The 13,612-nt window shown below is 42.2% G+C and overlaps 1 protein-coding gene across 1 annotated transcript in view; it reads left to right on the forward strand.

Annotated features, from left to right (window-relative positions):
* Window positions 1-13,612, forward strand: part of myo1d (myosin 1D) — a 62,706-nt gene that overhangs the window by 27,059 nt on the left and 22,035 nt on the right. The window contains exons 12-20 of the mRNA XM_025057497.1: window positions 853-923; window positions 2,237-2,311; window positions 2,498-2,630; window positions 2,818-2,984; window positions 3,467-3,674; window positions 11,395-11,618; window positions 12,232-12,370; window positions 12,731-12,835; window positions 13,019-13,132. Coding sequence (XP_024913265.1) covers window positions 853-923; window positions 2,237-2,311; window positions 2,498-2,630; window positions 2,818-2,984; window positions 3,467-3,674; window positions 11,395-11,618; window positions 12,232-12,370; window positions 12,731-12,835; window positions 13,019-13,132 — 1,236 coding nt within the window. The remainder of the gene's footprint in view (window positions 1-852; window positions 924-2,236; window positions 2,312-2,497; window positions 2,631-2,817; window positions 2,985-3,466; window positions 3,675-11,394; window positions 11,619-12,231; window positions 12,371-12,730; window positions 12,836-13,018; window positions 13,133-13,612) is intronic.

Here is a 13,612-nt window from a genome sequence, read left to right on the forward strand (position 1 = left end):
ATCTATCTAATCTATCCATAATCTATCTAATCTATCTAATCTATCTAATCTATCTAATCTATCTAATCTATCTAATCTATCTAATCTATCTAATCTATCTATCTATCTATCTAATTAACTGCTGGCTCATAAATACTGCAAAATATTGCGTACCATTTTTCCCAGCAGCAGTGAAATGGCAGTGACCTGGTTTTGTTGCATATTACATGTATCTTTGCACAACACACATGAAAAGGACATATTTTTCCCAGTTTCTCTTTACTGTAGATGTTCAGACTGACACACACACAGTCTTAACATTGGGATAAATGATAAACCTGGGGGAGTGTTCAGTGGGAGTCTGCCAAGTGTGTGTGTTTGCCAGTGTGTGTTTATGTGCCAGTGCCACAGTGTGTTACTGCGTGTTTGTGCCTGCTGTGTGTGAGATGAAGTGTGACTGATTGAGATGGATGAGGGTCAGTGTGGCTTCTAGAAGTTACAGTCTGTCTGTCTGTCTGTCTGGATCCATGCAAATAAATCCTTGAAATGTGTCCTTCATCTGTCCACACTGAATGTCGGCTAGACTTTGGACATTTGGAGGGATTTAGGTCTGTTGTCCAGAGGGGGGCTACAGTTTGGCATGGTCTCACATGCTTACAGCATGAAAACCAAAGAAGTCAGACTGACAACTCCTTGTCTTTTTGGGCTGCTCACATCAGAATTTCTTATCTGCTGTTATTTTATCTGTCATTTTTAAAGAAAATACTGAATTAAAGATCACTCTTCTGCTAAAACAGGAATATCTCAGTTTTTCAACACTGTGTACTGTGTTATCTCCTGTTATTGCTCACTCACTGCTCCCTCTCCCTGCAGCTCTCACCAACTGATAAGAGTTTGGAGTTTGACAGAGACTTTCGCATCAGGCACTATGCAGGAGATGTGGTGTAAGTATCTGGATGTTTGATTTATTCATGAAAAAGACTTGAGTGGTGATTCACCCTCGTTTCCATATCTGTGTATTTATACATTCATGCCGCGGAGGCCTCTGCTGAACTCACTGTGGAGAATGTTCAAAGGACCGGTTTCAGTCAGCTCAACGTCAACAAAATAGTGTATTTTTAATCTTCTGTGTCCTACTCACAAAATATGGAACACAGTGAAAATTCACAATGTCCCTGAGAGCTCCTGCAGATTAAACCTAAAAATAAAACATCGGTTTAAGGCCTTTTATAATAACAATAATAATTTATAATAACAATAATAATAATTTTATAATAATAGCTCTATTCTCCCCAATAGATGGCAGAATCACCTTTTAATGGTGGCTATGAATATGGCTCAGGACATGACACACATTTCTGAATGCCTGTGCTATTTTAGGCTCCATGCTTTGTCCTGAGTGCACAAACACTCCAAATGCCGACTGTCATGTAAGGCACAGAGTTCTTTTTAAAGTGTGTTTTTAAACTCACCGTACAAAATTGACATTGTTGATTCAATCATCTGAAATAATGAGCAAAAATCTTTTTACTCTGGACCTCAAGACTCCACTAATGGAGGTTTAAGACTCTTCACGCACACATCAGATTAACAGTACTCACGCCCCACGGTGCACTCCTAAAAACAACACCCCCAATTTTAATTCCCTGAAGTCCCTTGATCACATCTAAAATTGAATAGATCACCCGTGTTAATCCCCGAAAATGGGTTGTCAAGGATTAACATCCATTTTCAAATGCCAAGTGTCTGTAACCCAGGGGACGACTCAGGTAGAGGAGATTGTTGCTTCAGCCTTTCAGACCAAGCGGGGGGGCAGACAGCACCACACGTCTAACAGCAGGGACACTAACAGCTGCAGTGGACATCGACTTGGTGTGTCATAAGACTGGGCTACATTGAAATGTTAAAAATAGAAATTCACCATATTAATGAAGAATATGGTGAATTTCCCAACATTTAGTTTAGATCATTCTGCCACCAGAAGGTTGCAAGTTCAATACCATCTAGTTCCCAAATCCCAGGATGATTTGCGTCAGTAAGGCCATCTGGTGTAAGTCCTGAGGGTTGGTCTCAGAGACCCTTACAAGAATGAAGCAGTAGTGGATAAAGGCAAACCTGGTCCTGTTGAGTCCATGACTCGGTCTGAGTCATTAGCAGTTCAAAGATGCAGTTGATGTGAGGATGAAGGTGTCAACTGTTGTCAATGAGTCTGTGGGAGTGTACGTCAGAGCTTCTAGCTGCTACGCTCTTTTCACAGGTACTCAGTGGTGGGTTTTATTGACAAGAACAAAGACACGCTGTTCCAGGACTTCAAGAGACTTCTCTACAACAGGTGACACACGAGACACAGTCAGACAGAAATAGGCTTCCTCCCTCTCTCTCTCTCTGTCTCTCTCTCTCAGTTCACATTATTTTGTTCTGATATTTCATGTATATTAATCAATATAAAGGGTTTATTGTCTCAAATTTTACTCAGTTCTTATGAATATTCTAGAAGTCTTTGTGGTTTTTCTTCTAGTTCTAACCCAGTGCTGAAGGGAATGTGGCCTGAGGGGAAGCTGAGGATCACGGAGGTCACCAAACGCCCACTGACAGCCGCTACGCTCTTCAAGAACTCCATGATCTCACTGGTGGAGAAGCTGGCCAGCAAGGTGAGGAGGCCCGTCTGCTGAAGATTTGATTTTTTTCTGGCTTTGAATTACAGATTTCAAAATGTATTGTCTAGTCCAGAAAACTGCACAAACATTTTAGTGGCAATCATGTTAACTAAAAAATCTAATATCAAACTTAGTTCACATACACAAACTAAGGCAGTGGCCTCATTGTTGCCCCCTGCAGGAGCCCTACTACGTTCGCTGCATTAAGCCCAACGACGTGAAGTCACCTCTTCTGTTCGAGCAGGAACGCTGTCGCCACCAGGTGGAGTACCTTGGCCTGCTGGAGAACGTCCGTGTGCGACGTGCCGGCTTTGCCTACAGACAGACGTACCCACGGTTTCTACAGAGGTACTCCACAACTGCAAAGAAGGTTCTCAACATAGGGTTGAGTGACAGAAACTCTCACATGTCACATTCATCATTCAGAAAGATTATTTTTTTAACCAATACATCTTTCAAGTTTTGACACCTGCTAGCCACTTACTGCTAGTATGGCTAAAGAGAGGGTTTGTGTACTGCAACATTACAGCAAGTGAGAACAAAATACTGCAAATACTAGGAATAATTTGACATTGTTTGCATTAGTTGAGGAAATGTTCCTTTTAACCGCTCTGCACTGGCTCGTGGTTCATGTGTTCTCAGTGGATCTGCTTTTAAGTTGAAGAGTAGAAAAAATGACTAATGACACTCAGACTCTCCATCCTTCCACCAGAAACTGTGCATTTACCAGGATTCTTTTCAACCGTTAAATCCGTACACTGTCCAATGTCAGCCAGAAAGTTACTTCACAGGCCGAGTCAGCTCTGTACTGATGATGGTTCATCCTGCAGATATAAGATGATCTCAGAGTTCACATGGCCAAATCACGACCTGCCGTCAGACAAAGATGCAGTGAAGAGGCTCCTGCAGGGATGTGGGTTCGACCACGACGTAGCCTACGGCAAAACTAAAGTCTTCATCCGTACGCCACGTACACTCTTTAGCCTGGAGGAGCAGAGAGAAGAAATGGTCAAACGGATCGTCCTCTTCCTCCAGAAGGTAAGTCAAAGTACTTCATAGGTACTCACTCGCCGAGCAGAAAAAGAAAATGACATTAAAATTTGTTTGTACCTGTACACACAGTAGATTAGTATTCAGCAACAACCATCAGCCTTAATGGCCCTGATTGCTCTTCATTGCAGACTATAATTTGATTACAGCCTCGTGAAAACACATTAAGGCTCAGATCACGTTCACAACATTGATTCAACTCAAATTTAGGACAAAATTAGCAAGCACCATGTCTAGAGCTGATTTCATCTTGTTTGTCAGCCGAGCTCTGTCCGTCTTCATCCACGAGACAGATTTATTGGATCAATCTTTAAGTGGATAATTTAAGGACAAAGCAATAAAAATAAAAAGTTTTTGCCCTTTAGATTAGAATGATGTCCTACATTTATTTTCCACTGGTGCTGTTGACTCAGCTATAGAACATTTGGCTATTTTTAAACAACTTTAGGTTCACTGTCTTGTGTCCTGGTTACACCTGTGCGTGGTCAGTGTCTGCCTCCCGTCTCTCTATATGACTTTAACTCCAGTTTATTTGTGAAAAGTCAAAAAGATAAATATAAGAAAGGTCCGTCATTCTGTCATATTCCAGTGGTCCCAGACCATCGGTCCGTGGACCACGTGAAGCTCTCCATTCCATTTTATACGGCTCAATGATTCATATTTGTGCTTAGATTCCAGTATGTGAGTCTTAGTGTATTGATTATCAACAGTTGTTGATGCATTAAAATCATGTCGACAGATTCCTTTATACCGTGTTGCGTTCTTATCTCTTACCCAAGGACTGACTGAGCGCTCCTAGACATCAAAGGGTTCTCCAGTCAAATCGACCTCTGTAGCTGATGGATTGGTTGACCTCTCATTGATCCACGTGACCTCTCATAGGTTCTTCCCACAGACACAGCAGAAGGGCATTCCTTCCATCCTTGCCCCGGGGGAATCCTGTCTTGTTTCTCTGAGTATGAGCAGGTTTTAATAAAGAGAGGAAAACCCAGAGGAACAGAGGCTTTTCAGACCAAAGCAAACACAGCCTGGAACTGCAGGCTTTTTTTAATCCCGCCCTCTGTGTGTGTGAAGGCCGGGCACGTAGTCAGTGCACGCCTGCTGATGCTGCGCTGACATACAGAATCAAATAATGGTAGGACGGCGGTATTGACTCCTGTGTCTGTCTTGCTGTGTGTCAAATAAACATCCCGTCCAAGTCTGATCCGCTGTGCATAACAATCCCCTTATCAGCAGCTGGCACGCTACAGCGCCTTCTGCCAGTCAGGACCATGGCGCCAGGAGAGGTGGTGGATGTCAGAGGCACAGCCACACTTCTCCTCCTCATCCCTCATTGATTTATTATCATAGGCTTTCCTCTATTTCTCTACACTTTCACACCTTCAACCAGGCCGGGACAACAACAGGCTGAACATACAGGATTTACTGCTTAATCAGGGACACATCTCAGAGTATTTACATGGCCTTTTGGCTACTTTATAACAGTATATTTACAAAGCCTTTAATTAGTTTGGACTCTATTTTCATTTATTTTTGTCATTAATTAGTTATAGCATTTTTTAAATTACTGTAATACCACATCTACATCAAAACATGCTGCCCTAATGACCAAAATAATGGTTTTGGAACACTTTTTTTATATTTTTGTCATGGAAGCTGACTGACGTCATATTCCGGAATGTTGTTTTAGCTCAATTAATTGTGATTAATCCACAGCTGTCATGTGATTAATCCATTTAAAATTGTAATTCATTTGACTTTTTAGCTGATTGAGCTTGTGGTGCTAGTGGTCAGTTTATGTATTCATCTTTTGACTATTGGAAACGGAATGTAGTGTATTTCAGCAGGGATGATTACCACAACCTCTCTTACACCTAATGGAAGGAGGAGCTGGGGGTTGGAGGCAGTGGGGTGGAGGTTGGAGGATGTGCAGCTCCATTTAATCCGTCCGTTCTCCACATTCTTCACTCACTTTCCTTAAGTGCTTGCGCTAACCTCATCTTTCCAGTCTGATGCTGTGTCCGCTCACTCTACCCAGCCTCATATTTATTACACTCAGGCCCGGTGCCTCACTGCTGATTGTTCTACCGTTTCCCGTCTGAAACAGTGTGTCAACAACAATTGAATCTCCACAGAGGACACAGCAGTTCTGTCATTACCCCTTCAAGAAAGAAATCAGGTCCTCCAAGACTGCTGGGAAACACTATAAATGCAGAGAATATAAATAAAACATAGCCCCCCCCCCACTCTCTGCCTTTGTTACAATGAATATTTCATAGATTCAAGCTCAGCCATCCACATCACAGTAACTGCAGTAACTGTCGCGTCTTGTCTGAGGAGTAGCAATGACGAAAAAAAAAAAAGAACCCCATGCCCCCCTCCCCCCCCATTTCTCCCCAGTGTATTCGGATCTGCAGTTTTAATTGCTTTCCAAAGCTCATAGTAGGTTTATCAAACGTCCTGTGTGTTATGTCTTGGGTGAGAATCTTTTACAGCGCAACCATGGGAGGGGGGGTCTTCTGGTGGGCTCTGGTGATAATGTGTATGTAGTATAAAGAGCTGTAACTATAAGTTGTGTCTTGAGGCATGGAATAGTTCAGTGATAACTCAACTGGTTGTGGTGGACACTGACTGGTAGGTTCAGGGAGTGGGCCACTGTCCTCCGCCCACTACACTGAACAGTCTTGAACTGATCTGACTCCTGTTTGACCTCAGCACGAACATGATCTCTAATCTTCTGATCCCTGCTGGCTCTGTAAGGTATTGTAAGTTAAAATAATGTGAGGCTCTCATCGTATCTACAGAAACTTCAGTGGCTGAGATTTCTGTTGCAGATCAAAGCAGGTTGGATTTCGGTGAGTCGTCCACTGCTGGGTTTCCTTTTTATCAACCGACTATCTACGTTTGTGATAGGTGGAAAATGATGTTTCAATTAGTCTATTCATTTTTTTCATCCTGGGACGGAAATATTAAACTAGCCAACACATGTTTAAATGGTGAAATAACCATGTATCATGTTGTAAAGTTAAGCTATATTTTCCTTCAGTTTTTGTCAGATGTTTTCCAGGGTCTTTGATTTTTTTGGTCCAAAAATAACCTTTCATAACACTGCACTTTTACTGAGTACTGTATAAAACTCTAAATGATGGTGATTGGGGGCCTATCACCAAGGCAACCTGCATCCGTGGCCAACAATGAATCTTTTTTTTTTTTTTTTGCTTCAGTTTGGCAGTTTCTAAATTCTTCCAAATCTTTTTCACCTTGCTGTGAAAATGTTCTTTTACCAGCAAGTTTGAATGGACGTTCATACAAGAAACTCATTCTGCATATTTGCTGCACCTGAAGGACAGTCTCTGCTTTTAACCCATCACCAAAGTAAACAGTAGGCAGCTTTAAGAGCCTGTGGAGCAGTGTGTGGGGACGGTGCCATGCTCAGAGCACCTCAGTGGTAACTTGGCAGCTGGTGGAGGTTCAAACCTTAAGAAAGGTTAAACCTTCCTTAACCGCTAAGCCACCACTGCCCCTTGTTCTCAACCTGGAACCTGGAAGAGATATTAAGACAAAACAGTTATTTTATCCATTACCTTTTTAGAAGTCTTTAACAATCTATATTTGATTTTGGATACCATTTGTGTTCACCAACAGTAAATAATTTACTGTACCAATAACCAATGCAATGAGAGCTGACATTTTGGAAACCAGCTCCTATTGGCCAGAAGTGGCGTTGCTCTGAAAAATCCTTTTCCCAGAGGCCACAGAATTGGGACCTAGGACCAGATCCATGGATTTTGTTGAAGCTCTTTCTCCCAAGTTGTTTCTTAGTTATTTGAATTTGGCTGCTGATGAAGCAGAATTTAAATAAAAAAAACCTAAAAACTTGATTTCCCTGCCACTTACACCCTCTTCCCTTAAGTAACTCAGTTTTAAAACCAAAGTCTTTGGGACTGAATGAAAGTGAATTTTCTTCACTGATTTGGTCTTAGACTTGAAGACATTCTCAGTAACCTGGGACAAGTGTCTTTTTTGACTTACTGTAGAGTTGAAAATCTAGAGTAGGAGTCTGTGCCTCCTACTCTGACCTGAACTAAATCCCTAGTGACTTGACTCAGACTGATTTTTCTGCAGTGACTGGATACAGTAAGAAGTACAACTCACCTACACGCTGAGTTTGTAATTCTATTTTTATTGCCTGAATAGAAATGACACTGTCCATTAGTTTGTTTTATTTTCTGCTGTCCTTCGATTATGTTTGATGGTTGTCAGTTACTTTCAGCCGTTACTGCTGACCATTGGCAATATTCTTCCAATCTGTTTTGTCCAGTTCCATCACATTGATTGATGGCCTTTTCAGAGCCGTTCGATTAATTCTTCAGGGCCGTCCCTTTCAATATGGCCGCTCATAAGGATCAAATGCATTTGTTTCATGTCATTACAGTACATTAGCTCAGCATAGAAATATAACTTGATAGTAGTAGTGCTGCAGCTTCGTGATTAAGAGCAGGAGGATTAGGCTTCTTTATAGTCGTGTTGATGTTAATGGTGAATGTGGGCCCCGCCTTTCCCGCCCCAGCATGTCATTGATTTATGTTAATGACTCCTGATCTGAGCCTCGGCCAAATGTCTCCCTTTGACGTACTGTGGTTTGAGCCTGTCCCAGCGCCACTAAATTGTGTCACACTCTCTTGAGTCCACCTTCCTCCACCCACCGAGTGCGTGGAGCATGTCAATGGGAAAACCAGCTTGGTATTCCCAGAGGAGAGTGGAAACCCAGGCGTTCAATAGTGGATTGCAGTGAAGTGTGTCGGTGGTGCAGAGTGGACGATCTGTCTTTCCACGTCAGGGTTTTTCAGGTGACAGCAGGGTGATGGTTCACATGTTGTTTTGGATTGGACCTAAAAAACACACAGTTATTACTGTGGGACTCAAGACAATCACCAGAAAGTAAAGGAATGGTCCGGTTGATTTCAACATTCAGCTGTAAAGAAGGGCTAATGAGCCAACAGTGCTGTCAGTGAAGTGTTCAAAACTGTCTCTTATCCCTCACCTGGGGACACATATCTGAAATGTTCTTACTCAGTGATCATATCAGTTGTACCAGTACAATGGAATCAAACCCCAACAGTTGTTGCAACCAAAGATCCCTATTCTCTCTACAACAATCTCATAAATCCTGGAGCCAGTGTGCGGCCAGGGCATCCTCCGTGAGGCACCGTCTCTAAAAGGATGATCAGATGGCTTTATTGGACAGAAGTGTTTGGGGCAGACTGTCAGGGGTCTTGTTATTGGCCTGATTTATCCACAACTCCCCCGAGTGTCGTCCTCATCAACTGACTAACGTCATCACAGCCGGTCTGCTCTGTTGCTGTAGGAGCAGAGAATGGGTTTTATGGTGTGTTTGTGCCTGTGCGGTCGACTTGATTGTCCTGTTATAATTCAACCCCCCTCAGTCACATTCCACCTGTCACGTACTTTAATGAGGCTCCACATGCAGTGGAGACAGTTTATGTCAGTGGTTATTGGACTCATTCTGGTTTCATAGTCTTTTGTTCCAGAATTGTTCCTCCCTTGACCCCAACCCAACTCATCCCTGTGTAATTAGTGATTTTCTGCGTAAATAAATAAGCAGCGTTGTTGGTCTGGCACGTGGGACTGTGCACCATGTGGGTACCAGGCAACAAACAGCTTCATTGTGCTGCCAATGGGGGTGGCACTTGGCCACTTCCTGCTACAACCGAAAGACTTTTGGGGGTGGGCAGGTGGGGGAGGGTTTGTTATCAGGCCCCAAGGTGGAAGAAGAAGTCACCTGTTTGGTCCCTGGCCGTGGTCTTTCTGTATGGAGATTAGTACAGAGTTTAGTTTTACTCTCATTTTCAGAACCACATCTCCTGGGATGGGGATTTATTCTACTGGGTCTGTCCAACAGTTACATCAACACAAAGACCTTGTGGATTTCTACCATTTTGAACCACTTTCTGCCTATAATGACTGTGTGACTCATCCAGCCCAGTGATTAGATGCTGCAGTTCATTGGATGACCATCTTTCATTGATCCCAGTGTGATTCATGTCCTTCTAATCGCCTCCTCCTCCCCCCACGCCGGGCCTTAGTGCTGAAAGAGTCGTGATTAGAACTAGATCAGCCTTTAACGGTTCTCCCCGTCTGAGGAGGTTCCACTCCACATTCCTTTGGATCAGAAGTGACCGATCACATCAGAAAATGATCCCAAACTACATCTGAAACGCTTTTCATATATTTGCATCCAATTCTCACGAGTCAGCACATTTCCCTTCTATTAACCTATAAAGCACCATTAACCTGGTGCTTTGTATTCCACTTGAGCATTAATTATCACCTTTTCTGCCAGTCGTTACAACCCCCAGTCCAATCAGGTGAGAGCCACCTCCTCTGCACTTTTAATATGCAAATTGAAAATGGGTTTCTTTGCCACCAGCCTCCCCCACACTTAAATATTCATGATCTCCATGATTACTGCATTACAGTCAGATGAACTCCTGGAGGTGGCCGTCCATGTGGCGTTTCCTCTTTCCTCCAATTTGTAACTGTTGGATTCCTGGCTCTCTGCTGCTGATTATGTAGTGCTGTTTAGATACAGGCCAGTCAATTAAATGTGTAAATAATTGAGAGGTTGCGTGTCTGTGTGTGTGTGTAGGCGGTGGGGGCTGGACCATACAGTGAAAGGCGAGCATATGGTGGTGATTTTAGTGAGGCTGGAACCAGAGTTGTGGGTCCCGGGGGTCCCACTTACATCTATTATTCATGTTTTAGAGTCTCTGATAGCCATTCAACCTGTGTTTGGTTACAGGCTTCAGCTTCCATTTTTAGTCATTTTATTGTGTCTGCAGCTATAAAAAGCAAACAAAATCCCAACTGATATTCATCAACAACCTAATGATAAGGAATAAGCTTTATTTACCACTGGAAAATCTATGGTAATTGATGCACATTTGTTGTGCTGTACAGTATATCCTAGCCACTGAAGCAATGTCATGCTGGATTTGCAGATGAAATCCTCCCCATGATTTAGATCGTATGGGGTGGGTGGCAGTGGCACCATTTCATGGTCAGCTTTTTACTACCAGTGCATAAAGCTTAAAATAGCCTTGGGAGTGATGGCCGTCCTGTTGAATAAATTACATCAAGAAACAGCAGCTCTAAACGTGACTTAATCCTTCCTGTATTTGTAGAATCGCTTCTCTGTTTAAAGGGGCAGTCCACAGGTTTAATATAGAACTGAAAATCATAAAGTGAGGTTACTATGTGTCATTATATGGAAATACAGTAGAGAAAGATGTATTTAGCCGCCTTATTTTCCTTTTCATTCCTGAATACTTCAGCTGCACTGTAAAAACACATTGGATGAGTCATAAAATTGCTGCACTTTACACGGTGCATTAATGTAAATATGTGTGTCTCTACAGCCATCCCTGTTTAAAACCATTTACTATAAAATTATTAAAACATTAAGTATTAAACACTACTGAATCATCTTCCCTGATATAGAGATTATTGATTTATATCAGTTCTTGTACAGTATTTTCATTGTGATATAGCTGTAAAAAAAAAAAATTGCATAAAAAGTGAAAAAAGCAACAAATTATTTATTACATGGTTGGATGATAAATGTTTACCACTGTAATCCTTTCTATGTTCAGTTGTTTAAACATACGGTCTGGTCCTGTCTCTCCAGGTGTGGAGAGGCACAATTGCCAGGATGCGTTACCGCCGGATGCGAGCAGCCTTGATCATCCTTCAGGCTTACCGTCGCTACAAGGTCAAGTCCTACATCCGTGAGGTCAATCGTCGCTTTAAAAATGTTAAGTCCATGAAGGACTACGGTCGACACGTGAAGTGGCCGACACCTCCCAAAGTACTACGCAAGTTTGAAGAGGCACTCAAGAGCATCCACAACAGGTACTCCAACCCAGATTTCACATCAGAAGAATCCAAAATATCACGAGGTACATGTAATGAAAAAGAATGATTTTCTTAAATAAAATAAAAGTTAATTAATAACTGATTAAGTGAAACTGCATAGTTGGTATTCCAGAATATCCACAGCACAGTCATGAAAATAATTTACTTTAAAACTTAAATGATACATTTCTGCATTTTGGAGAAAACGGCTGTCCATAACCTGACCAGACTCCAACAGCAGGAGCCAACACATTCATACCACTCTTGTGGTATTTTACATCCACAAAACTCTATTTGAAGTAACTTGCACACATTTCCTTCAGCCTCAGGCTCAAACTGGGCATCGATTTTCCTCCTCCATCAAAGACATATCTCTGCCTTTCATCTCAACGTCTGCTCTGTTGTTTTCATTATTTGAAGCTGAGCACAGTTGTGAAACGGCCTTCCTCGAAGATGATGTTGGCTGTCAGGACCTATGAGTGAAAGACCTATAAATACACCTGTACTGCTGTAGCCCTGCTCCACACAATGACTGGTCCGACCATCAAGGAGAAGTGCAGAATCCTCAGGGGAGAAAGTTATACATTTCTGTTTGTGTGTTTACCTCCAGGTGGTGGGCATGGACGCTGATTAAAGGCCTCTCTCCAGAGGAGACTCTGCAGGTGAGAGCCAAGGTAGCCTGCCTGGAGGCCCTGAAGGGCCACAGGACTGACCTGGGTCTACAGAGAGCCTGGGAGGGAAACTATCTGGTGAGTAGAAGAGATCAGTGAGCGCAGTGTGTACTTTTTGTGTGTACTTTTTGAGGCTTTCAGGCCTGTGTGTTTTTGTTTATAAAGAGATGGTAAATTGTCAAAATTAAGATTTCAACAGATTTAAACTCAACCCCGAGGGAGATACGTCCTCATTCTTTTTTAATTGTAAATGTATCTCAGTTTTTCTGTTTACCAATAAGTCACACAGTTCTTTTTATTTTTTGGTTCTGTCATATTTTCACTTTTCACAAGAATGTCAATACACAAATTCATGTTTGTGCAAAATTTACATTTACATGAATCCATAGCTATTGAAGTTGAAGTTAAAGAACTATTTTACTGTTGCTGTGTTGACAGAAACGAGACAGTCCTGATACGGCATCGTCCTTCACGTTGGTCTCCAGTGAGCTGCAGAGGAAAGACAAATTCATGAGAGTCCTGTTCTCCTGCAATGTTCGGAAGGTAGGAGACGACCTTTGTTGAATCCATCTATGTCTGACCACAGGCCGACGGTCACATCTGTAAGATCGTTCCTGTTCTGTGTTCTCTCCCTGCAGGGCGTTACAGTTGTTGCCCGTTCATTTTTTTTCTTCATTTGTCCGTGTGTCCTGAGGGCTGACTGATAAGCAACATTGTCTTTTCCAGATCAACCATTTCCACAAGGCAGAAGACAGGGCTTTACTCATCACTGACCGCCACCTGTACAAGATGGACCCCCTAAAGCAGCACAAGCCCATGAAGATCGTCCCCCTCTATAACGTAAGACACTCCCCGTTTATTATTATTCATTAAAAACTAACACACACACTGTAACTCATTTGACCACAGTTGCCCACGGTCTGGTTTCTTGGAATTGGAGTTGAATGGAGAATGATTTGTGCAGAACTGAACTGTTGTCCATTTCTATCAGATTGCAGACGTGAGCAGCCTGAAAATGAAAATGTGTTGATCAGCTACACGGGTTTTTTTATTGTTTTCCATTACAACTGCAAAAGACCTGAACAATGCTGGTTGTAATTTTGATTATTGACGTAATAAAATTAACAATTAGCTTTGTGGAATCCAACTCCCAGACCCCTAAAAGAATTGTTTGCTTTTATTTTGCAGTCAGTAAAAAAAAATCAACCTCCTTAATATTTCATTATCTTCACTGTTGGTCCTGAATAAATTTAGAAATACCTATTGAGACACGTCTCTGGGACTCCTGCAGTCTAATCATTCCCTTCATGAAGTCCCTTA

Source organism: Cynoglossus semilaevis, chromosome 8 (genome assembly GCF_000523025.1).
Source record: "Cynoglossus semilaevis isolate Cse_v1.0 chromosome 8, Cse_v1.0, whole genome shotgun sequence".
In the NCBI taxonomy this organism is placed as follows: Eukaryota; Metazoa; Chordata; class Actinopteri; order Pleuronectiformes; family Cynoglossidae; genus Cynoglossus; species Cynoglossus semilaevis.